We start from the raw sequence: 27,128 nt of genomic DNA on the forward strand, positions 1-27,128 counted from the left end.
GGGTATCAAGTCTTCAGATAGAAAAAGCAACAATCTTGAAACACACCTAGATTCGTTGATGATTCTGATACTCGTAGGTGAGCTTATGTCTTGAGAGTTGACAGTACATACTGTTGTCAAATTCCCTCTTTGTGTATTTTGCAAACACTGCTATCTGTCTAAACACTACTATCTTTAAGCAGTTTTGCCCTTAGAAAAACAACCATCTGATGAATGAGAGGAGGTAAAATGAATCTATGAGAAAAAGCTTTGAAAATATCTTTTAAGCCAATGTTACAGAAAAGTGAGCCAAAGACTTGCTGTTTAAACTGTTTGGAGTGTGCCAAGTAAGATAATATTTAATGTAGATGGAGAATTTTAGTATAGGACTACATATTTTGTTCTACAAATACAGAAAACATGCAAATATTCATTTAAGACTTTTTTTTCCCTTGTTAAATCCAAGTTGCTTTATTGTAACACAGAGGAAAGGATACTTTCTAACCATCATGTCATAGTCCTTTTTAAATTCTGACTCCTGAGCTCCCCAAGTGTTTTAAGAGATCCCCAAATGAGCAGACACACATCAAATCAACCCAAAAGGTACGTACTGAAAAAAAACAAAATGATGTATTCTGATGTAATACACAGTGATCACACATAAGGAACAGACTTCAAAATGACTGCTGCAGTGTGGGAACCTGCAATCTGAGTACACATCAATCCATGCAGCAGGTTATCAGCGCATTCAGTAATGCATGATAACAGCATGGGTTGCAAAGTATTATCTATCTTCACTCTTCTCTCAGAAGCAAGTGCAGTTACAGTCCAAATACTGTTTTCACTAACTCTTTGGATTTTGATTCTTCAAAATTGCATTGACAAGTGTTTAACAGATTGGTAATGGTAAACATTGCCTGCCACTGAATAAGTAATGCCAGAGGCAATGCCAAGAACTGCCCGCCGATGAACAGGTTCTTAAGAAATGTGTTGCATGCACTAAGGTTAACAGCATAAATGACTGTGGACTTCAGTCTGCTTTTAATTTGTGGGCAGAGTGAGACCAACAGCAACTGAGTTCCTCACTCCGTAAATTCCTGATATCTTGTTGAGCAATCCCTCTGGAGGAGCTATTGTTAGAGCAAGTCCACATTTTTATTTAGCTGACTGGCTCTAAAATATGACTACATCATATGCAGCCATGTAGAAGACTGCATTTATCTTTTGGTATTTGCATTAGCTGGTGCTCTTGAAGGCTTAAAAAGGAGTTAGACCTAGAACACTTGGGAGGCTTTTCTTCCTCCAAGCAGTCTTCTGCATTCCTCTGTTGAATATCTTTATGCTGATTCTGTCAGGTTCTTTGGCCAAGATGCAGTTTTCTTCATGTCCCAGCCTGGGTGGAGGAGCCTTGGACCTATTTCCATGGACAGGAGAGGAGCCAGGATTGGAGAGACCAGCTCTTTTGGGCAAGATGCAGGCACTGTCTCGTCAGCTCTGTCTAGGTGGAGTTGCATCAGCCCAGAAACAGACATGCCAGGCCAGTCTGGAAAAAAACAACAACAAACATATAGTTCTTAGAGTAAAGCCATGGGAACAGTGCTTTGGAGATGATAATTTTATCAGGTCCAAATCAAGCTCTCTCTTAGCGCAAATAAGTGATCCATAATCTAAATTGAAATAAGGGTTTGAGGTTGTTTCATTAAGAAGAAGTTCTTGGTGGTGGTTTTTCATGGACAAATAATGCCCTTTTAAGTTTTGTGGTTTGTATGCAGTTGTTTCAAAAAGTAATGCCTGTTGAAAATATTTCAACTTGAAGGACTTTCGGGGGCATTGTCCGCTGAAAATGATAGATAGGTTTTGTTCCGTACTTAACCTTTAGAAATGCTGAATCATCCAATGTTGAATTTTATTGAAGCTAAATGTTTAGCACATGCATGTTTGTTTACCTTTAGACATAAGTTTACGGACTGAGAAATTAAATGAGTGGAATTTCCTAAGAATTAAAAGAAAAATTAGGCAGTATCATGACAAGTCAGAGACAGGTTGTCAGGCCTCTGTCCAAGGAATTTTTCACAAGTTTAACTCCTATTCCTGTTTCCACCAGAGCAGCAGACTTGGTTATTCTCAAGCAACAGTTTTCTTGTTTGTTTTCAATTCTGTTTGCCATATGTTTTTAACAAATCATGGGAAATGAATGGGCTGCAGAGTGAAAGCTAGAAATGAGGGTTGCATCACTGGAGCAGGATCCCAAATTTAAATCCAGGCTCTTTTGAGCTTTGTACATCAAAAATAAGGATAGTTACTGGATGTAGTCGAATAAAAATAATTTTAAACTAAAATGTGTAAGGAGCCCTGTAAACAATATAGTGAAAAGGAACTTCAACAAAATGCTTGAGTGGCCCAAAAACAGATGAGAAAAATGGCATTTGTAAAAATTCCTATTTAGATGCATAGACCTTGAAATTGCTGACAACTGTACCTTTACGTCCTCATTGTCCTCACTGATCCTATAGTATTAGTGAGCTACAGTGAATTAACTCAGCTTTGAACTCTAGACATCACTGGAGAGGAACTGGCCAAGTTTTAAGAAGTGTATAGCTGCATGATATAAATGCTTTCACAAGACAGGGTGGAAGGAATACACTTCAAGAGGACAAGTTTGCCAAAATTCCTTCTGCTTCTCTGAGAAGCGTCTCTTCTGTTTGTTAAAAACAGCATAATTCAGATTAGCATTAGGATAATGACATATGTATTCTAACTGAAGGAAGAAGACTCAGTAATGCTGAAAGACTGCTGTGAGGAAAAGGCACTGAAAGGGATAGGGCTGACCCTGGCCCCTCACAGTGCATCTCCTCCTGTGGGGATCTTTGGCACTTACTGAATTACTGCCCTCGGTGACCAGCAGTATTCTGGAATAGGAAGTATTACTCCACGTCTCAACATCCCTCTCTGAATGTCAGTCCACGTTGCGTGACAATTCTGTTGTCACAGATTTTAAAATTTTAATCACTTTCATAATTTAAGTCTGGACACATCTAGGGAGGAATTTTAATTACTGTATTACATCTCTGAGGAACATCCTATCCAGGGAAATTTTATTTTTTTTTTTTCTACTAGATATTTAAGGTACTTGTACTCCTTTTGTGGCAAGTTGCCATGGCACACAAAATTGCCAAAATTGCCCTTTGATACAAAGTAATGTAAGGGGGAAATTACATTTTATGCTGTATTATTTGCTGCGCACGGGCTGTTGAGAACATTGATCTGCCTAAAAATTTGGTATCTTTCAAATAAAAAGTATTTTTACAGGTATAGACAGGAAGAAACGTATTTAAAACTTCCCAAAAGCATCTTTATTAGGAATTGGGCAAGCAGTGAAGTGAACATTTCAACAGATTATTCTTATATCTCAAGACAACTGATGACAGAACATCCACCTGACAACTCCAGGCTGTTAAACGCAATTTCTGAAAACACGTAGAAGGACCAAGTGTTTGTATTGTGGTTGTACTGGCCAGAAAGATTTCTTTCGGCATCAAGTGGAGCTACAAAATGCAGTATGGAGTATTACATTAGAATAAGCACTTTTTACTTTGAAGTTATCTTGTTACAGCCTGTTCTAGCTCATTTCCCAGAGAAACTTAATTAAAATTTAGTGTTTCCTGTTGGCTGACGTAAGGTGGCTTCCTCTTCCACATTATGATCCCCTTTGGAGACACCTAGCTCCCCCTGTTTACCAGACATCAGGAGTTAAATGGAAGTTTAATCATCTGCATCCTTCTCTGGTGAATTCTTTTTTTTTTTCCTTTTTCTTTTTCCCCTTTTAAATTATTGCAAGTCATAGGACAAGTTGTGCTCTTATGATGAGATGCTATCACATCTACTTTTTCATTGTCAGTGGGAGTTTGCACCTTCACAACTTAACAATGTGGAATTGATAACTAGTTTCTAGTTATCAGTAAAATAGTAAGCATTAATAGTAAGGTTTAAAATAACAGGCTTTCTTTGTCCCGTCTTTCAAGTGTCATAGTCAAAATAAGAAATACCTACTCTTTCTGTATTAAACAGTGTCACTGAAAGTGAAAAAGTGGCATTTCCAAATGAAATGATTGTTTCTGAACATCAGTTCCTTCCTTAAACCAGCCAAATGGCACTGAAATGAACAGAACTAGCAGGCTGGAGGGGAGAGAAACTGAGTCTTTAGGACTTGGATGGGAATTGGACTGCTGGAACTTTTTTGATTACTCATCCCTACAAATGTTCCAGTAGATCTCCATGTAACAGCTGTAGGTCCGTAGCTAAGGACAGCATCGCTTTTGTTCTGTTTTGTAAACTGCCTGAGCAGAAAGACCCTGTGAGCATAGGGTGGAAGCTTAGAAGGTAGGCTACTTTTGCAGATATATGTGCTTGGAAAAGTAAAAGTGCTGTATTTTGACAGCTTCTTCTTCTGCAGTAATGCTTGGCTTGTATATGTAGTGTTCGCTTAATAACCTTTTTGAAAAGCTCATTTCATTAGGGAATTTCAGTTGCAAACAGCAAAACCATGTATAATGCTTTCAGCTTACCCACTTTTGATAAGATGTGCTTTCTTACCCCTTTTAAGGGTGCGGTCTGTATGGCACCTATTTTCGTCACTAAGATTTATTTATGTGGGTTCTGACACTAGGAGTACTGGTATTTTATGTAACCTGTGAGGAGAAAGATGATCTAAGGTGGATGATCACAGCTACCTGACTGGAGGATACAAAGAAGACCAAGAGAGATTTTCCACAAAGTGAGGCAATGAGCACAATCAGGAACATGGGAAATTGTAGTTAGATGTTGGGAATATTTTTTTTTAAACCCCAAGGAAGATACATACTGGAACAGGTTGCCCAGAGACATTATGGAAACTGTGTCCTTAGAGGTATTCAAGCCTCAGCTGGATATGGCCCTGAGCAGCCCAATCTGATGAGGTTTGCATTGAGCAAGGGGAGCAGAAATCCCTTCCATCCGAAATTATTCCCTGGTTTGTGGTTGTGGCCTAGGAGTGTTTCTTGTTTATTCTGCTGCATAGAAACAGAACTATTTTTAAATGTTTCCCATTTGAAGCTATATTTGGGCTTGAGCCAAACAACCAATATTTCTCCATGTTTGGGAGCCAAAGTGAAAACAAAAATATAAAATAGCGAAACTCAAAGTTGCAGTGTTAGATTATCATTGAAATCTTGGCTGGTGGTACTTATGGCACCAGATTTGGAAAACGAAAGCGCTGCTGTGAGCAATTTAAAAGTTGTAAGTGAGGTGGTGCTCACAAATAGATGGTGCTAATGTATTTTCTTAAGGTATGCTTCATTTGTCTATCACTCTGGGAGGCAGCGCTGGGTCTTTCATTCATGCCCTCTAAAATCTTTGAAATGGTGAAAACTAAACAGTTTCAATGTAAGGCAAAAGGAATTCTGATGACAAAGCCAAATTAGCTGTAATAAAGTACAGCTGTATTCACCCTTTTGTAGGGCAGAGTTCATGGCTTTTTCCTCATTGGATTAAAATGAAAACCAGGATTGTGTATGTTCGCAAGTGGCCACATACACTTGAAGCACACCACAAGAATCCTAGAGTAAGTGGGAGTGGAGCATCTTCTCCCAGCACTGTTTTTGCTAGTCTAGGAGGTGAACAGATAGCTCAAAAAGTAAGTTGCCAAGATAAATGTACTTCAAAACAAAAAAAATGGTTGACTTATTTCATTTGTGTTTCCTTCTTGAAGTTCATTGCTGTATCTGCACTTCAGGATTAGGTGTGAAAGTGTCAGTTACCAATTAATGAATTATCAGCCAGCTGTTGATATGTCTGCTTAAGCAGGCAAGAGAAATAGAATGCACTTCAGCTGAAGATGGTTTCTTTGACAGGGCCAAGCTATAATTTTGGTTTTGGGCAGAAATAGAAGAGAGCCAGTTAATTCAAATTCCAGTCACCTCATCACCCCATTTCTCTCATGTTCCTTGAAACAGATGAAAATCAAATGACCCAGCTTTGTGCTAACTGCCTGCCTGTTACCAACAGTATTGCAAGGATGTGGTGGGGCACTGGACACAGAATTTCAAAGGCTAAAGCCTTCTGTGTAACCGAAACAAAATTGTTTTGTTTGTTCTTTTGGGAAGCAAGCTCTCAGATGGTTTTATTTGCTTTTATAGGTTGCAAATACCACTGTCCCCACCACTGAATTACTAAACAAATACTGTTTTAATGCAACTAGCCCAGTGAAGCAGTTCTGTATTTATCTCATTACTTCTTTACAGTTACTAAATAGCAATAGAATTATTTAAGTGTATGTGTAATAATTCTAGGAATTACTGTTTTGCCTTTTCAGACTGCTTTCCAACTACTATCTCTTAGCAGGATGTTAGAACTAAGAAGTCAAATAGTCAAAAGGGCTTTGACTGAACTTTTGCTGTGGAAGTGGAAATTGAAAATTGGTGTTCTCTGTTTGTCTTGTAGTGAAATATGAGCCATCAGGTAGAGCTAGCTGGTAAGTGTAAGAGGTGGTTGGTAGCAGTGCCTCTGAATTCCTCCTTCTCCTCCTCTGTTGCTCCATCAATAATTAAGGAGATGAGAAAAAGGAAATACTTCAGATAATCACCAGTGAATCCAAAGCTTATACAAAATATTCAGCTGGGCGTTTGTTATATATTATGTTCAGTAGCTGCTTTTGCATTTTAAAGATGTGAATTTCATTTAGGTCATTTATAGTTAATTTCTTCTAAAGTTTCAGTGTTTATTTGCTCTTAGCTCCTGTTGCCTATTTGTGACTGCTTTTTTTTTTTTTTCTCTTTTCTTTCCTTCCAACTAGTCAAACTATTGGTATTCCCAGCTGGATTCTTCAGGCCATTTATAGCCATTTTCTTCTTTAAAAAGAGTTACCAGGGGTTGGTTCCATTACAGTGTAGCTGATTTCATCGGGCTGCCTTCAACAGTCGTTCCCCTTGCAGGCGAAACATCCTTTCCCTGGAGTGATCTCTAGCTGCAAGAGGTCTGATGCAGTTAACGTGCATTTAGTTCAGATGTGTGCTGTGCTGTTTGTCATACTGGTTTTGGCCATCGATTGACTTTTGTTGAAGAAAATACTTGCAGACCAGTGTGGAATTTCTGTTGGCAAGCTAGGAGGGAAAGATTGTATTTCAGAGGTAGCTATGGATCCCAGAATCTTCCATTTAGTGATGGCCTGAAGGTGAAAGAATCACTCCACAAATGAAAATACTTAAGAGCAGAGTTTCAGTAATGCGTGCCAAAAACTGACACAAGTGAATATGAGTTAGGAAAATTCAACCATGCCTTGCTCTGTGCCTGAAAGCGTTCTTTTCTTTTTGTAAGATGCTTTCAAAGTTTCTTTGCACTGGAATTTGAGGGAGTCTAGTTTATCACTCTACTCTTTCACCAAGGAGACAGGATGGTGGTGGTGGTGTCCTAAAACCATGATATGACAAGGCTATTTTCTCAAAATCAAATACGTTTCCAAGTTCCTGTGACTTCCCTTGACTATTCCATCATGCTTAATGAATGTTCATCTGTGTGGTGGCCAAGACAGAGATGATATTACTCAGAACAGGAATGCCTGCTCTCTCTGTGACTTGTTTAAAGTACTGTGGGATCAACACAAATGAAACCTGTTTTGCTAATGTGCTTCCAGGAGCCGTCCCCGCTCACCAGGCTGATTGCTATGAAGTCCCTTATGTCTGTGCTGTGTGGTGCTGGCTCTCTCTTGAATAGTCCAGCAGCGTCCATGCAGCAAGTAGCCTTGAGCTGTGTGCAGACCTCTTGTCTCCTTGTGGATTCCTGGTGACCACACGGGTCTGCCTCAGACCTTCTGGAAATGTTCTAGAGGGCTGAGCTGTCAGCAGGCCCAAGGGCTGCCTGGCTTCTTGGAGGACCAACCTGATAACTAAGTAGCTCGCTAACCTTCTCTGGGGAAAGAGGCCATTCTGTACCAGAAGTCCGTGCCAAGCGTGGTAGTGCATTGGTGGCTCTGCCAAGACAGACAGTGCTTTCTGTGCCTGCTTGCTTTCCTCTGTCCCTGTCATAGTTTGGGTTTGGACTCCTTCTCTGTAGCCTTCCACTCCTTGGCACCCAAGTGCCAAACAAACTTCCTAGCAAACTGTTCGTGATTTCAGTCACGAACCTTTAGTGCTTCAGTGGCCCTGGCGGTAAAAGAAAGCATGGGATTCAGTGGAGTGGTCTCTCCCATCAGGACAACCCAAGAGCTGGTCATGACTCTGTTGACTGCACCTCACCTGAGAGAACATGACTGCTGCCCATCAGCTCATGTAATGTGAGCTGAGGGATCAACAGATTACTGTTATATTATCTCCTATTTATAGCCGGTTTTGGCCTTGGTTACAGCACTTCTGTCCGTGCATGTCTAGAAGCATGTCCGTGCATGTCCGTGCATGTCCACTTCTGGTGGTTACCGCTGGAGCTGTTGTGGCTCATCCCTGAGTTCTGGTGGGGCCACAATGCATGGAGCTCATGGAGGGAGCGCAGTGCACTCATACGAAGTGCTGTACCTGTGTTGTTGCTCTAGCACAGTTACTTTCCGTTAAATAGGTGCAGCTAAATAGTGAAGAAGGCCACTGGTTTGCCTTGCCCTGTGCTGCTCTTTGGGTCAGGCAGCAAGGGGAGAAATGGGGAGAAAGGGGTCCTTGCAGAGATCCCTCTCTGCGAGGGGAACATGTGCTGTGTGGAGAGAAAGAAACGGTTATTAGGAGCTTACAGAAGGGGCAGGAGATGGCTTACCACTGGTGCATATGTTAAGGAGAGCAGAGAGATGAGACCATAGCTGTGTCTCCAAGAAGAGGCAAAGAAGGTTTCCCAAAAAACAGTGAGGACTCTGTAGTGTTCGTTACCATCCAGAAAATCAGTGAAAGGATCCTGTACTTAAAAGTGAACTAAAAGGAAAGGACTTGCCCTGTCAAGACAGGGTGGACAGGACAAGGATTTTAGGATAAAATCTCCTATTAATTTTAAGTACGTCTCCTGTTTTCCTTTTCTGTTCTGCCTTCTCAGTTTTTAAACATTCACTATTCCTGCTTGTGTTCCAATAGAACTGACCTTGAGTTGAAAAGCTCTCTTGGTTGTTTCGATGTGCTAGCTAAAAAGAAAAGATCTTCAGGATCCTACCTCAGAGTTGTTGCTGTCCTGGGATCCCATTAGACTTTGTACATTAGAAACTGAACTCAACATTTTTAGGCTGAAATAAGGTTCCCATGTCACTATAACTGACGATTTACAAATAAGGCATGGTATCTAATCGGATCAAAATTAGTTGAATTCAATCTTGAATTAGAATTAGCTCTTCAAATTAGTGTAAAATATAACTGTGAGGTATTTCTATATAAATGACTGTAAAAAAAAAAATCATGTGAAATTATTGTATATTTAAAATGAAAATAGATCTTTGAGGTTTTTTAGTCTGTTTTTGTGTCTGATTAAAAGTTTTAATTTAGAAATCTAATTGTTATATTTGAATCAAATATTGTAAGTCTTACTTTCTGCTTAGACATGAATATTTAAAGGAGACCATCTTTCATTTATGCTTCGTTCTCCAAAGTTAGGTATTGTAATTCAGAGTTTAGCGGACTACTAAAGTTTAACAAATGTAATTTGCTGTCAGTTGGAGACAGTAATCCTAGACTTGGGTCTAGACTTTACCAAGCACCTTTATGAAGCATATTAGAGGGCTTGGAAGCCTGTTGGGACTTCTGCCTGGTTTCTGCTGTGTGCAGCCTGGTTTCTGCTGTGTGCAGCCTTGTTGGTACTGAAAGTTGCACACCCTGGGAGTCTCCCAGAGTGAGAACGGAAGAAGTTCGGATCTCGCCCAGATGAGGAAGCAGCCGTGGCCCTTCCCCCAGGCCGATGTCATGCTGCTGGAACCGGCAGGGAGCTGAGCTTTCTTCAGCTCCTGCAGTCTTCCAGAACCTGGCAGAGTTGCCTTTGGAAAATTGGGATGGCTTCCTGGCTGAGTGCTTTTACTTGATCAGTCTTCAGATAAAAAAAGGGTCTAATTGGAGGCACATGTTTTCCATCAGTTTTACTTGTGTGCTCCTTTGTATAAAGGAAAGGGGCATGAAGTGTTTGGCTTAGGTTTTTTCAATAAGTGTGCAGACAATTGCAGGTGCTCATCACTACTACTAAATCATCTTCAGAGAATGGGGACCGTGGCCTCTCAGCAACTCCTGTCATTGTATTTTCTCCAGAAAAAGGGAAGCGGTGTGATTGCAGAGAATCAATATATGCTTGTTTAAAGAAACTTTGAACATCAGTCTGCAATTACCTTGGGGAGAGGAGAGAGAGGAGGGAGGGGAGGAGGGAGAGAAGGAAAAGAGACAGAAAGAAAAGGAATTTGTTTATTGCTCTACCCTATTATTTAATGACATGTCTCTCAGTGGTTTTCTTTATGTTTTAGAAGGAAAGGGTGAAAGGGTTTTTTTGATTTTTTTGATTTTTATTTTTTTCCCTGAAAAAGTATTTTCAGCCTTCATGGTTGCAGGCAATGCCTGAAAACCTGTCTGGTATAAAAAATTTATATTTCAAGAACAAGAGGAAAAATAATAACCCTAAATGTATTACTGGAGAAGAATCATTAGTTTTTTGTTTGTTTTAGTTTGTTGCATGTTGTTTTGTTTTGTTTTGTTTTCCTTTTTTTTCCTTGAGCACTGCCAATCAACAGTTCTCAAAATATGATAACCCTAAAAGTGACAAGGGAATAATAAAGTTTTAAGTACTGGGGAAGAAAAAGCCAATCCTACTTCACCCAAGAAAAAAAAGGAAGAAACACTTTTGTGCAGTCTATAAAGTTGGTTATTCTGTTGTGAATTCATTCTATGTTGTTACAAGTTAAAGTTTTGCAGTTATACTTGCTCCTCTGGAAAGCATAAAAATCAACATTGAAAAAAACTTTTTGGTAATTTTGCATAGAGTTTTTCTGTTAGTCTAGGTGTCCTGGTGTAATTCCAACTAGAAAATTACATTTTCTGCTGAACACAGCTGAAAATAAATAAATCATAGCTGTAACATTTTTATTTGAACATAGTTACTATTCATCTTCTAATTTTGCAACATGGCTAACTTCACGTTAAAACATCATTTTTGATTTCTTCTTAACTAAGAAAAAATCTCATGATTTGCAATTTTGTCACCAGTGGGTCCTATAATACTGTTATAACTCCTATATTTAAAGGAAAAGATACTTGCATTTTTTCAGTTACTTCATGTACTCTTCTACTACTGCAATTGTAGATGTGATAGTTGATAATACTAAACTAATGAGGGGAAGAAATGGACATACTGGAAAACAATTTTACACAACAGTTGATATACACTCAGTTGCCTTGAGACTCTACCTTGCAACTCTTAATTGCAATTAACAAATTGAACTGTCCTACATATTGTCATATTCCTTTACTGAATACATAATTACACAATAATACACTTTGATCTTTTCTTATTTTTACTCTTTCCCTAGTGAAAAGACAGAACCTGAAAGTTCAGATCAACGCAACAGATGACACCGTTTGCATGAGGTATCTTCGACCAAGTCAAAACACCAAACTTGAAGGTTTTGTCCTGGGTTATGGAAGCAGCTTCTTCTCTAATCAGTACATTCCTTTACCTTCAGAAGGAAACACCTACATAACTGAACTTGGTAAGTCTTTGTATGCAATTTGCTTTGCATGCTGCTGTTGTCATGGTGTAGGAACGTAGCGATGAGATCAAGAACCTTGGGGTTTCTTAATTTTTGTTTTTATTGGGGTGCTGCTCAGGGTTTCTTTGTGTTTAAGTTTGTTTTGGGAAGATTTTCAGATAACAGTGGAATTAGGAGATCCTTCAAGGAGAACAAACAACTCTTATTGTTTGGAACAGCTGCTATTGATACTTGTTTTAAGGATTTTTCACTTGCGGTAGTTTTTCATTGTAAGAGATTGTACTGTATTAACCATATTACATATATTACATATATGGGATAATCTGTCTGAAGTTGCAGTGTAAAGTAGTATACAAGGGAGATGTACGTGTTTTTAACACAGAACAAGAAGCAATGAAACAGTTTTGAGAACTGTGTGCTTAATTCTCTTTGCTGGAAATGTTTATGATATGATTTTTTTTTTATGAAATGATGCATTTTCTTATAGGGGCATATTCCAATTCTGCATGTTACAGAATAACCTGTACCTTCTGTGTCAGAAGCTACAGAAAATTTCACGAGTACTTGTATGGAGGAGATTAAACTGCATGTTATATCCTGTTGCCTGTGATAGGAAAGGAGGAGTAAATTAGGCTGTCCCTTTAACTCTGGGTTATGTCAGTATGGGCAAAATAGCAAGACAAGAGAACTGGATCAGCTAGAATTGTCTTATAAATTATTAAAACATTGATTTATCAGGATATGATATCTTAAGAAATCTGTTAAATTTCTGAGGATTTTCGTATTGTTTTTCTTTACACTTTTCTAGCCTGAAATGAATCCTGGTTCTTGTATTACCCTCATCATTGTAATGTCAGTGATCTCAGTGTAAGTCCAGGGGGAGAAAAGATGCATAAGCGTAGAAGTAACAGTTGCCTTGTTTTTAATGTGGTGAGTGAAGAAGTGAAGGCAGTTCTGTGTGTCTGCTCCAGGCTGAAAACTGTAAAATAAAAAAGAATAAATAAGGTGATAGACACAAAATAATTAAGACACTAGAGACCTTCATAAGATCTCTCTGGCAAAGGTTGATTTATTCCTTTCTGTGAGTTTGTACTCCTGGGATCTCTCCATACTTCTATCACCAATCCAGTGTTTGAGTTCATAGCCATCACTTAAGCTTTATGAATCAAATGTATCCTGTGTGCAACTTTTGAATCAGTTCAGTGACAAGGATATACTGGATTCTCTGTAGAATCGTGCATAAGTAATATCTGCATAGCTATGTTGCAGGAATAGTGGAGATTCATATTTTTCAGGTACTCTGAGATCCTTGGAAAGAGGAAAAAGCCCTGAACGTAGTGTCATGTGTAGATGGTGTGTACTTCTCACCATTTAATAGCAGCTTTAATACCTAATGCTTTGTGAAACTATGTGAAAACATAGAGCTGAACATCACCTGGAGCATAGGTGATCTTGGGTTTTCTGCAACTCTCATGCTAATATGTAATGGCTGGGACTGTAGACACCTTTCTTTAGGTCTGCAGTCAGAGTGGCTAGCTGCATGCATATGCGTTAAAGCTTACAGTTAAGCTATCAAAATCTTGAAGCAATGAACACTGAAGATGAGAAACCCTATTATACATATCTCCTGTAATGAAATTAAACATTTTCTGTAGTGTGTCTAGACAGAGAAAGGCACAAGTGTTGGGGAATACTCTCCTTTTAATTATTTTAAAGGAGAGTAACTTCAAAATTTTAGCTTGCTCACGCTAAAACAAGTTGTCAATGAGTTTCCTAGTGACAATGAATGATTCTGGATGTCCGATAACTACAAATGCAATATGCAACATAATATTGATATAAAGACTAGCATTTCCAACTTGAAGAAAAAGTTGGAAAGTTTTCATCATTGAAAGCACAGGACCTAAAAGAAGCTAACAGCAATATGTATGTACTTCAACTCACAAACATATATTTAAGGCAATTAACAATACCTTTACTGGAACTATTCCTTTTAGTTAAGAGATTTAGGGTTACATTAACTGCTTAGTGTATTTGTTCATTGGAGTTTGGAAAAAGAGAGCACAACATTTCCCATTGCGTTAATATTAAATACCACTGCTCCCTTTAAAGAGCAGTGTTGATTACACTTTCTGTGTGTGTGTACATCAGCTAAAGAAAGAAGCATTGGTTGTGCTTTTGGCTCTGTTTTAGAGTGACATGCCTCAGAGGAGAAAAGACAGTGGTGACTGCTAACACCCCCTACAATTTTAGGGACCAGGTACTGCCTCAAGCTGGAGCTACTGCAGGGTGGTTCATGGTTTTAGCAACAGTGGACTAGTTTTATTCTGGTACCCAGTGAACTCAGCTCAGACCCTGATTTATGTAGATGTTGGAAAATATAAGGTATTGTAGAGGTGTAATATAAATACTCTCAAGATATTTTCCGAAGGTACAAGTACCCGTTGACCATATTGTTAAGAGTTTTAGGTTACTTTTGTGCTTCTAGCACATCTCATAGGTGACGAAATTGGCCTAGTATTCTATGTTCATTCAAAGCAAGCTTTTTGTTGTTGTTGTTTCTTTTTAATTTCACTCCAGAAATATTGTCTATTCCACGTTCTGGATATTCTAGTGATTCTGGTGGCACCGTGCACTTTGCAAATGGTCTTTGGTGCGTTCCACCTATTTTTCCCCACAATAAAACCAACTAAGCATATACGAAAGTATTCGTGTTCACCCTGATAAATGCCCTCTCAGTCCTCTCTCACTTCAGCTTATTCTACACGTACAGAAAGCAGATGGCATTCAAAGGCTGTGCTGAACAGTGGTTGGTTGCAGCTTTTACTGAACAGGATGGAAGGAATGAATCCCAAATGTGAAGAAACACTGTGGACTGTTTAGACCAAGACTCGTACAATTTAAGGCTTCCTTTTCTCCTGTCAGTTTTAGTAGTTCATGGAAAGAGAAGACCTTTCCCAATTGATTTAGCGACTTTAAAGCTGATCACAACTTTAAATTGGCTTAGTTGCTGAAATGTAAAGATTAGAAGTGCGTATTTAAAGGCATTTGGTAGTTACTAAAAGGTATGTTTTCCCAGTGGTTTTGGGATGATTGCTTTAGAATGCAGTTTCCTGAGAGAGTGACTAGATCCAGGACAATGGAATTGCTCTGTCTAGACAGAAATTAGACAGAAGTGGATCTTGACCTGACAGTATTAAAATGGTCAATTCATTTGAAAACGAATTGTCATTCATGTGAAAAAGTTACATACATGCAGGCAATTCTACATTCTACTCAAAATATATATATATATTATTTCATTAATTTCGTAGTTAGACTAATGTAAGAAAACATACAGACTTCTCATACAATTCCTGATTCCCTAAAATGCATCATTCCCATAAAATGTCCTTTGTCCTTGCTAGCAACCAGGATAAGTATATGCAGCAGAATGAAATGCCTTGCAGACATTCCCTTGAGCTAGCTCTGAATGCCTGGTTTTGTTTATGGAGCAGCAAGACCAATATTCTGTTTGGGATAGTTGTCCCTGCTTTGGAATTAGAGTATGGGGTATGAAGCAACAATGAACTTGATTTTTAATAGGTTGCACAGTATACACAACAATATATTTATATATAAAGCCCACGACTTCAATGTTCCCTACCTTGTCACTGTTGAATACAAATGAAATATAGTCAGATCTTCTGCTGGCTTATACATCTCTTATGACCCTGTTAACATTAACTTGAAGTCAGCAGATCTGAATAATTTATTAAATCATATGTGTATGTGCGTATATTTTAGAAGAAATAAATGAGAATATGATCTTTCCTAGGATTTATAGCCAGTAGAGATGTGTAGGTTTGTAGAAAGTGTGACACCCACCTACACATCATCCACCAAAATATTCAGCACTGCCCTGCATCAATTCTTCTCTTAAAATAGTTGTGTTTTTTTTTCCCTCTTTCTTTTGCGACTAAAATAATATCTGAGCCAGCAATTGTGTAACAATATCCTTGAATCAGGAACTGCCTGCAGAGGGCATGTAAAAGAGAAAAGAGTTTTGTTGGATTTTCTGAACACTTAATGAGCTCATGCTGGCAATCAACTCTTGAGCAACTTCATGCATTGCTGGACAGCTGGATTTGAACCAGAGTGAAGGGTAAATGGCAGTGATGAGGCAGCATTAAAATTTGGTACAAAGAAGTATCAGGATACAAGATGTCTTTTATTTGGTGCTGGATGTACTTTATGAGCTTATACAATAGTAAGCAACATTATTTTTGGTCAAGGAAAACTAATCAGACAGTGTCAAAAGATATTGAAATGTAAATTTATCTAGACTAATAAATAAGGTGAATAGACCATCCAAAAGTTCTGAGCTTGATTTAAACTTTCACCTAAATCTCTTCAGTCTACACAACTTGAAAAGAAAGAATATTTCCTTGAGAAATTTGTGCTAGTTTTATCTAACTTGGTTAAGAAGATTTCAATGTCAGCCTCCTTGAATTTGTTATCACTGCTGCAGGGACCCAAAAAACTGGGTGGAGATCAATTCGGAGGAAAATTTTGTAAGAATGGACAGCAATTAGCTGACATACTGAATAAAATGAATTCCTAAAACTGACTGAGAGCTTTGCCATACTTTGGCCTTTGCTTTACTTGAACCAGGCTGTGCAGTGAAGAGGAGAATGTGCTGGCAATTCTGCTTTATAACAACTGTAATAAGTTGTGGGTGAAATTTGCATACAAATAGGGAAGAATTCTAATATCATCCAATATCATCATGTTTTAAGTGTAATTCAGAGATGTGTGCTAGAGCAGCGCTTAGCTAAAAGATCTTGCTGTGCAGTTTCTTATACCCAATAATGCTCACACAAATGCAGGTGTATTAACTGCGTGCCTTTTGAGATGCCAAATAATGTACACATTAATTCAGAAGGAGATGAGCACCTGGACAAACATACTGACCGGCAGCAGGTGCACTTGCACCAGCCCCTTCATCCCGCTTCTCTGTCTTTTCCAATGCTTGTTACGCCACAGCTTGCTTTGATCCCTCCATTTCTCTGCCTCTGGCCTTTGCCCTTACCATCCCAGAGTCAGTCTTTAGCAATCCTTAAAATCAGATCAGTGAATTGAGACCTGAAGCTAAAACCTGTTTTGTTTTGATTTCTTGAATGTGTTAGTATATTAATTCTAATGATGCATTGTAATATTTTGTTAAAATTTATTCTAAGTTCGTAAGTCAAGTCATACTTACGTTGTTTTGCTTTCAGCTGCATTTTTGCATTGGCAGAACCTTGAACTGAATTCACAGAGTATGCCTGAAATCATCCATGCTTGAACAGAAGCAGAATTTGCTAGCGCTTTGCAACGCATGTTAGTTGCCTGCTGCCACTGGTTTCAAAGCATTGCTCACAGCATATGGAATTAGTGTTATTCTGTATTAGTTTGATGTTTTTGTGGCTGCATTTTTGTTACATTCCTCAAGGCTGGTCATCTTCTGAAACTGCTCAGGTGGATAAGAGAAGGTTTTTTTGCTTTGATAATTTTATAGCATTAGTATCACAGAATCTTGGTCTTTTTATAAACAGTTGATTTTTCTTTTATAATGTTGCCAAAGTCGTGATTTACTTTCGTATAACTTCGCAGTCTTTGAATTGTTTCTCCTGGGGTGAATTGTAGACATACCTGTGTGTACATGTAGTGTGTGTGTGTCTTTCAGGCTGTCTGGATGAAAAAAATACTGAGTCATTGAAGGAGTTCAGAGAAGTGTTTCATCAAATTGGTGATGGTTCACTAAGCTGTAATAGCTGTGGTGTTTAGAAGCTAAAAAAAGATGGGTGAATGCCTTTTTTTTTTTTTTGAGAGAGAGAGAGAGGTGGGAGAAAAAAATGTAAGAATATGTACCGAATGCTTATGCATGATACTAGTTTTTGATACATACATAGATACCAATCCTAGTTCTTTACAAGTACTAGGCTTCCCTCCTGCTTCAGAAGCCATTTGGTTAGGTGTATGTGCCTGCCTGAGTGCAGTGCTTTGCTCCAAATTGGCATTGCGTTATTTACTTGCAAGTATTGACATTTGAAAGGGCAGTGCTGATGACATTTTGAAGCCACCCAACTGAACTGTCATAAAAAGCAAAGCAAGCCAACAACAACAAAAACACTTGCTTGGGGATTTACGACACTAAAAATTAGGCATGGATTTGACTAGCAATCGTCTGGTGCTTAAGGTCATTTTTCTGCTAAAGGCTTAAGCCTGTCTGTTTGGACTTCCCTTCTCATCTGCAGCTTCAGGGGGTTCAAACAGAACCAGTTGTGTGCCACCTGAAAGGAGAGGTTAGCAATGGCATTTGCCAATCCAGCCTTAATAGTGGGGGGTAGGCAGCAACAGGTTCAAACAGATAGGTTTGTTATGTTCATCTTAACGTACCAGCTCTTCAAGAAGGCTTTAAACTGCAATGAACCTAAGATTTTTCTGTCAAATTTGTGAATGTGTTTCTAACTGAACTTGATGAAGTTTGCATGGTTCTGTAGAGATCCCTCATTTAGGAGATTCTCGATCCTTACAAGATTATGCATGTACTTGCAATATGCTGTGTGTGTATATATATATACATATATGTATATTTTAAAGAGTGACTTCGTAGTCTGTGAGAGCTCAAAATGACACTCAAAACCAACTCTATTGTAGTTGAATTTGCTCAGCCCTTTGTGAAAATTGTAACGGTCTCCCAAATGGCCATGAATGCACAGCAGAAAACTTGGTTTAAAGCACTTGGTTTAAAGCACAGGGGAATATATATATATATATATATATATATATATTTAAAGTTTTTATATTATTTCTTTAATATACATTTATAAATATAATTTTTTGTCACTTATTTCTGGTTCCAGGCCTGAGTACAAAAAATGTCCATATGCTTGTACAGATCCCAGAAGAACTGTATGCCTCTATAAATATTAATCAAGTCACTTTGTTGTAAGTGAAGGGATAGTTGCACCTTTAGTTGCACTTTTAGTTGCACTCTTTCTTTAACTCACTTTTTTGTCCACACTGCTTTGAGCAGTTGTTTTCAGTGCTCATCTCAGTTATATTTATTTTGGGAACAATAGAAACTCATTTAAAATAATAAACAATTAAAGTACTTACATAGTGTGTGTGTCAAGTGACTTACATGCATAGAATAAGTCAAATTAAGTTACTTTTTACCAGTCTGGCACAGCCTTTTATGTAGTGCTGCAAGTTGTTTGTTTATTCAGTACTGATTTTCTTTCCTCTCCTTACAGAAATTTGGATGTAAGAGATTTCTCAGTGGTTCTGTTTAATTGGTAGACTCCAGGGTGATGGTACACTGGGATGTGAAGAAAATTAACTCTCTCATCTGCAGATAAGGATTTGGCTACATGTATCTAAACTAGTATACAAATTTTACACAGAGAAATCTTTGTTCTAAAAACTGTAGCTAAAGTATCTTTGATCTGTATGGGCCAAATTCTGCCCATACTCATCTCTTTGCAAGCTCCTATGACTTCTTTTCCAGTGTTGCAGGTGGGTAATAATAGAGCTTGGTTTTAAGTAAGTAAGAAGGGTGGAAAACTCCAACCTCTGATATCAACAGTGAGGGAAAATCTCCTTTCTGAATTCTCCAAACTAAAATCGCTGTTTTAGCATTGTGTTAATCAAAGCATTTATTATTTTAAGCTGCAGGGTGAGGTTATCTGTCTTTAGCTGCCAGAAACATGAACGTATCTGAACTTGTGGCCTCTTACCATGTGTGCCTGTGTCATCCAAACTGCATCAGATGTCTCTCAAATATGTCAGAGTTTGTGTAAACTTTGGTTTGCTTAATTTCCTTATTTCCTATGAAGACTGGTATTTCCAAACAATTTCCAAGCTCTTTCACAATTGACACCCAGCTAGCAGTGACTCTGCAATGGCTGCAGTGCTTGAAAAGAAATATAGGCCATTCCGATAAGACTAAATCTGAATCCAAAGACTGAATCTGAATCCAATGGAAATTCTTGTCTCTGGAATGGCTCTGTGTTTTTTTGGCTATGCAGTATGATATCTTTTTTTTGAAAAGAAGCAGTCAAACCTTTTATGGGAAGCAGCGCAAAAAAAAAAAAAGATTACACTGGAGTAAAGATGGAGAGAGGTTTTTTCATTTAAAGTCTTAAGAAATATTTTGCAAAAGTTCTTTCTTCCTGTGAGAAAATGCATAGAGGTTAAATTAAAAGTAAATATAAACATTGGAAAGTATGGAAGATACAATTTGTCTCTGAGATGAACTTAATGACCAAGAAAATGGTTGAACTATTGCTCTCCTGTTGCATGCAACGTAATTTCTATTGTAATAGCATGCAGAACATCCTGTCAAACTCAGAGCCGTCTGTATTTTTTATACAAACACGAGTCCCTTTCTCTTAGATATTATTAATAACTTTACATTCATTGAGAGTACTTAAAACTGTGAAAGCATTTAACAGTCAAATCTCACAATGAGTCTCTGGAAAAGGTCTGTAAAACTATTTATAAAGCAAGTCAGTGAGTGATGTGGATGCTCTACTGAGCATGTCAGACATTATTTCCTGCAACCAGACAGTCGTGCAGATCTTGAATAATGTAGTGTTAGTCTACAGGGGTATATGCTGTGCGAAATGGCCAGTACACTTTATTTCTTCTTTCTACAAATATCAGCTCTTTACTGAGACATTGTTTACAGTAGGTGTACAGTCTGAAACAATACATAAAAAAAGGTTATAGGAAGAAACATGGCAAAAAATAAATGGTTGTAAAGTTGATGCAGAATGTGTCAACGAAGGTTATTGTGTTATAGGTATTTGTTTTTATTTTGTTTTGCATCTTTTTAATGTAATCATTGCTTATATTAAAAGCAGAATTAAGTATTTTTTTTCTTTTTTAATTTCAAAAGAATATAGGATACATTGTAGACATTAAGACAACTCTGTATTATGGTAATGCTCTTATAACTACTTGGGACATCTTGCAAGTCTATTCAAACTGCCTTTTATAAAAATGCATGCACTAAACCAACCATCTCCATATGCAATATCAGGCTAACATGTCTGGCAGTAGAAGCAGTGGAAAATGATTATGTATGCAAAGAGAACAGGCACTATTTTGACATAACAAGCAAATATGCTACTAGTTAACAGTGGAGAGTATTTTGTAGTGGATTGTTTTGTAGCTAAGCACTTGTAGAAAAGCTGCTTGACAATACCTGAACCAGCAGCCTCACATGTTGAGAGTCCTCCTCACATGGCAGCATCAGCAGCCACTACAGGGATCAGCTCTTGGGTCGGGCTCTGGCTATGTCTTTATAGAAGCGATGGGAGCAGTAGACTAGAACCTTTCCCCCTCCAGTCATTGCTTTCACTACTTCTGCAAGTATATCAAAGAGGTAAGATCTGGTACCCTAGTAAAATTTCTCAGTTCCACTAGAACAATTTAAAAGTGTTATATGAATATTGTTATACCATTCAGTAGGCCAGCAAAATTTCCTCTGGTGTGCTTCATCTCTACTGTTCACATGCTAGACCTCATGAGAGAGGGAAGACTGTAAGTAGCCTGTAGATGGCAGCTGTCTAAGCAACTCTCACTTTTTTCCTCTTCATCTGAGCTTTCCTTCTCCTTTGCTTTCTAAATAATGTTTTGGTTGAAGTGTTACATGTATGTCCTGGCAAGTTCACCTATTTGTTATGTCTCAGTCAAAAAGAATGGTAAAATCTTTACTGCAGGGATGTGTTATTCTTTCTAGTGGTTAGAATACTTCTGCATGATTGGTGAATAAACCTTGGAACAAACATGCCTAAAGACCATGAAGACTGGATAATGTGTCAAGCCTTTACTGAATATTAGATTTTTGTTATGAATTATAGGTTAATCCCTTTCTTAAATAAACAGCAACACCATACTCATTACTTGTTTCTTCATTTACAGATGCAGAGCCACGGTATTTGGTTTCAGTAAGACCAGCACGTGTTTCAAATAACAAGAAGTCTTGCTCAGGTATTTTACTGCATCTCTTTCTTCAAGTAGTTTAAGGAGGACAATATCTTGCTTTTACTGGTTTTCTTTGAAAAGGTATTTGTAACTGTAGGTGTCTGACTGGGATGCATGAACTCCTTATGAAGGTGAAATGTAGGACAGTATTTCCTAGTCAGCAGTTAGTCATGTATGTGGCATTCACATGAAGATTGCTCAAAATCTAAGGATGGTTTTTGTAAAAAGCTCTTATAAATGAGAATTGAAATTCAGGATATTAATTTCTGATGTTTAAAGAGATCTATAAGTGCACGCAAAAAAGTAAAAGTTTTGAAATACAATGGTGTGGTGGATTGAAGTTATTCTTTCTAAACTGCCGGTTAAGGATTCCTTCATCCATGGTTATGGTAATGCTCTTTTTTCTAATTAGAAATGGTGACCTGTGTGTATGTAATTCAGCACTCCTACAGTGCTTGCTGATACAAAGCAGTTAAGGAAAAAGGAATGCTTCTAGCTTAAAATATACGTAGCACAGCAGAAATCTGAATTCAGCTTCTTGTCTGTTTCAAAGACTTTCTACATGACATTGATTACATCATTAATGTTGTTAGGTTTTAGTTCCTTATTTTGGTACAGGGATGACTCTCAGGATCACTGTGCTGTTGCAAAGAATAAGTTGTTAGTATATATGTATGTGTTTAGACTTAGAAATCTTTATAAGAAGTTTATTCTAATTCCTGGCTGGAATTAATTTCTGCTCACTCAAAGCCAAACATAGAACAGAATGCTGGGAAACATTTTGAAAAGTGATTCATGTTTCAGACCCACTGTGTATATACATGTGTGCGCGCATTTGTATATTTATACACACATAAATATATTTAAACATGGACCAAAAATGTGCCCAATTTTATATTTATATATGGACATTATTAATTTTATTATCTATAGTCTACGGAAACTGATTTGTCAAACAAGAGTCTGATATATGAGTTTTCAGTTGAGCAGATAAAAGTGTAAGAATAACTGTTGGCTTAATGGTAACTAAATATTACAGCAGGTCATCTTAGTAGTGAGAGTAGTTAAACTGGACAAATTACTGAGGATGATGGTAGAATCCGTGTCGCTACAATTTTAAATTTACATATGAAGACTGTTTACAGTTCTGGTTCAAACTCTGATTAATACAGAGTTGTATGCTTTGTATTCATATAGATCAAAATAGATGATCACATACTTCCTGGTTTTAAAGTACATAAATCATTAGTTTCTAATTGGTCACAAATGACATAATAAGACATATTGAAAATTATACGTAGGTCACAAAAAACAACAGTATGAGTTCAAGTTACATGAGAGCTTGTGGGGTTTTATTTTTGTTTGTTTTCAAATTGCATGTTTTCTGTATTTTCTCAAAAAGTGATCAAAAAGGGATTTCACTGTAGACAGAAAATTTACCAAGTGGTTTGGTAAATGACCATACTGATTGTTTTAATTTTTTCTTTAACAATGGAGAAGGAGCCTGGGAACTGGTCCAGAAAACAGGAAAGTTATTTGGATATTTGCCTTCAGATGCTCCATAGTATTTTAAAGCATATCCTACTTCCTCTTATGGGTAGAGAGTGGTTGGTTTGTTTGATTTTTTTTTTTAATTTGTTTTTTGCTAACATGTTCATCATCAATGTACAGTAAAAACCCACACAGTTAAGGTGTCTAAATGCAAATTGGTGGAAAGTACAGGTCAAACTTTCTTTGGGCTTGCTAAGTGAACAGATATTAGGGATCAAAAGGCATGAAAAGAAACTTCGATTTGTTTCACAACAGTGAAAAACATAACCTTTAGATAGGTGACTTATAAACTTCTGGTACACTTGTGGTCATGTGTGTATTATGAGGAGGTACAGATCCTTTAGATATTTCAAGTATGTAGAATGATGTAAAGAATATATGAATTTCCATTTAATTCATCATACAATGAAGGTTCTCATTGGGCTTGTAGCAGTCCACAAACTTCAGGTTCAAAGTTGTTGCTCTAGATCGCTTCTTTGTTTCCAACTATTAGCTTTTAAACCTCATTTAAATAAAGTTCTTTTTACACACTTGATGAAAAGTGCTGCAGACAGTATGAATTATTTGTGGACACAACTGCAGTGTTATTAGGAATCCTGCCAAGAAGACACTATTTCTCTATTACACGGAATGAGAGTAATGTCCTGAACTATGTATAACACCTTAAGTGATGCAGTCCAAGACAGCCAGAACTTTAAGCTATATGCAGATTAACTTCATACTAAGCAAACCAAAAACACCAAAAAAGGTTTCATAATCTGAAAAATGAGTAATAGAGAAAGCTTATTAAAAGATAAAATTGTAACAAAATTTTGTAAACCGGTGTCCCTCCTGCCCACCAAATAATAGCAAGACGGGTTCTTTCCTTCTGATTTACCTTGTATCCATAAGTCTGGAAGTAAAATATTCTAGTTTCTTCCTAAGTTGAAATATGTTCTGTACAACTTCCTAAAAAAATAGTCTTTCTGTTGCCTCTGGGGCTTGACTGTGTGTCTGATATCTGCTTTTTTTTAAGTGGTAACCTAATCTCTGCTCCTGCTGCCTTCTACTTGTATCCTTTCCTTTCTGCAAACTTCATTCTATATTTTTTTCTCTGTTCTTGCTCAGTTGGCTTCAGGGAAGGAGCAGTCTCCGTTCCATTTTCCCTTCAATGAGAAGTCAACAAACAGATCACAGGCACCCCTCTACCCCCTGTTTTTAAATCATACATTAGAAGTGCTGGCTGTAATAAAGAGAGCGAGCTGTTGTACCTTTATCTTCAAATTTTGACTTTATTTACTTGACTATCTGACTGCAAAAACATTCCCCTACATACTGCAAGAGAAACTAACTTGTAATTGGAATTGCATGTTTCTTATCTAGGTCGGACCAAGACTCAAAAGCCTCTGCAGCTGGTAGTTGGCACTCTCACCCCAACCTCTGTGTTCCTCTCTTGGGGCATCCTAGTGAACCCTCAACATGACTGGACAGCAACAAGTAACTGTGCTAGTGACAGGTAAAATAACAGAAAACAGTTTTTGTAATGATCATTTTTTAATTTAGCATTTCAAGCTTGAAGCTTTGCAGGTTGTTATCTGGTGTGGCTGAAAAAATTTGACAGTGGAAATGAAAACACTGGAAGCAACAGTTCTGAATAGGAAGTAAATTTGCTCCTTTGCTTAATTTAATGGTTATCGAGCCTTTACTTGTCTTGATTGGAAATCAGTCAGATGCCTACATGCTGAAGTACAAGTCTTGCTGTTTCACCACAGATCCATTGTTCTTAAACCAGTGGACTTGGATCTACCTTCCTTTGTATTTGAATAAATTGGAAGAAACTGTTGAACTTGATGTATTCCATGATCTGTTCTTTTTGGTGTTCCTTTTTGTATTCTTCCTTTTATGACAAAATACTATCGGGGGGGTCTTTGTTTACCTCCTGTGAAGCTCTATTCAACTCAGCAGTGTTTTGTAAAACAAAGAAGAACTTTGTGCACCCATTTTCGAGATACATCATCTTGTTTGAAAGCATCATCTTGCTTTGTTAATGAATCTTTGCATTAATGTGAATGTTTTTTTCCTTTTATTTTTCTATTTATACAAACTTTGTAGCTGTCTAATTTAGACCTTTAATCTGCTTGCTTTGATGTTGATAATAAAAGTCCCCTTGACACCATTAAACTGGATGTCAAACTTTGATCATGTGAAAAAAAAAAACATGTAGCTACTATGCCTTTTTCTTACCTCCAAAAAATTTTGAACTAACCCTTTTCAAGCTTCAAAAAATTCTTTTGAACAACTTTGGATCTTTATCACCAATTGGCATTTCAAAGACTATTGCAAACACAATGCTAATGCTTATTAGGAATTCGTTGTGAAACATTAGCAAATGTCTAAGCATGTAACTTAATTGCATTTCTTTCTAGTAGAAATAAAAGGTTTTTGAGGTTGCTCATAGATTTAATTTTTGCTCTCTTGATCAAGAAGGAAGCAAACCGTTTCCTACGGTTAGAAATCAAAGAAGTGAGCTGATCGTGGAGGAGGCTGTGAAGTCTTCTGCCCACAGTGATTTTAGCACCATTTTTTACCATCTTATCTTACTTATCTTCTGTGTCATCCACAAAGTTACAGCTGTTGTTTAGTGGGAAGTAAGAACCCTTTAGAAGAGGCATATATCTGGTATTAATCCAGCCAAAGAATCGAGGTATATGGTACCAACCACAATGCTTTCATCAAGTTTGATTTTCCTCCTCAGTAACTGAATGTTCTTTTTGGACATTCATTGACTCAAAGTTCGAACAAACTGTTTAACGCAATGTGTAGTGTTCTTCCTTTAGTGCGGTGCTACCAGTGTTTTGCTATGTTTAGAAGGTAAGTTTGCTACTCTACTGTGTGAGACTTACTTTTGCTGTGGCTGTGCAACAGCCTATGGTATGCATCTCCCAAAATTCTCTTTCTTCAGTTAAACGTTTAGTCCAGTTAGCTGATTCCTCTTGGGCAGTTGCTTTTAATGTGCCTTCTGCTTTAATGGAATGTTGTCAGTTGAAGTACCACCTATTTACTTCCCCTTTGCCCCATAAGAGACTGTAAGAGATGTAGTGTTCATTTTGTTTAAATATCTCAGTCTACTTCAACTCTGTAAAGATGTACTGACACCCGTGAATAGCAGTAAAGATAATGGAGAAAAAAGAATCACTTAGGTGATGCTTGTGTTTTGTTTACCTTTAATGAATCAAAATGCTCATGATCTGCCTAAGTGAAGAAAACGGTTCTCCATGTCACCATGGTGTATGTGTCTATAATGCCAAGCCAAGATAGGATTTCAGTATACTTATAGTCATTATATAGAAGAAAAAATATGAATTTATTATAGCAATTTGAATGATAATTAAATATTTATGATAAGAAATATTTAGGAAGTAGCCCATCCTTAGCAAGTTAGCATTGTGTTAGAAGTACAAGACTGAAAATCAGACAATTGATTCATCGACATTTGTGTCTATTGCAGAGGCAGTGTACTTCACATACTTGATCCTTCTTCTTCTGGCGTGTTCTACTTAGAGTGATGTGTTGAAATGTTCTGTTAATTATCCTCAAGATAGTTTAGCGATTAACCTCTACCCTTTGACATTGGCAGTATGTGGCAATTATGACCCCTTCACTCAGTTCTGTTGGTTAACATCCCACCAAGTTTTAGATCTGGAAGTCTGTATGATCTGAAGTGGAGTCAACTGTTCTCAGCCTCAGATTTTACCATCTCCGGATGGCCTTTAGGCTTTTGTACAAATATTGCATAATATAAGCTAGTTGGATATGTTACTGACTCAGGAGATGGAAACCATATGGAACAGCACGGGTCTGTCTGCCAAAGTATTCTCCAGTGCAAGTGACCTCAGTGGAATATTCCTTAGAAGATCAGGTTTTG

At 37.6% G+C, this 27,128-nt stretch overlaps 1 protein-coding gene across 50 annotated transcripts in view; it reads left to right on the forward strand.

Annotated features, from left to right (window-relative positions):
• The window catches only part of ABI3BP (ABI family member 3 binding protein), a 185,417-nt gene that overhangs the window by 44,874 nt on the left and 113,415 nt on the right, over positions 1-27,128 (forward strand). For all 50 annotated transcript variants that reach the window (XM_067003035.1, XM_067003061.1, XM_067003053.1 and 47 more), the window contains 3 exons: positions 11,477-11,656; positions 21,611-21,679; positions 24,587-24,719. In XM_067003035.1, coding sequence (XP_066859136.1) covers positions 11,477-11,656; positions 21,611-21,679; positions 24,587-24,719 — 382 coding nt within the window. The remainder of the gene's footprint in view (positions 1-11,476; positions 11,657-21,610; positions 21,680-24,586; positions 24,720-27,128) is intronic.

The sequence above is a fragment of the Anser cygnoides genome, chromosome 1 (assembly GCF_040182565.1).
Source record: "Anser cygnoides isolate HZ-2024a breed goose chromosome 1, Taihu_goose_T2T_genome, whole genome shotgun sequence".
Classification (NCBI taxonomy): Eukaryota; Metazoa; Chordata; class Aves; order Anseriformes; family Anatidae; genus Anser; species Anser cygnoides.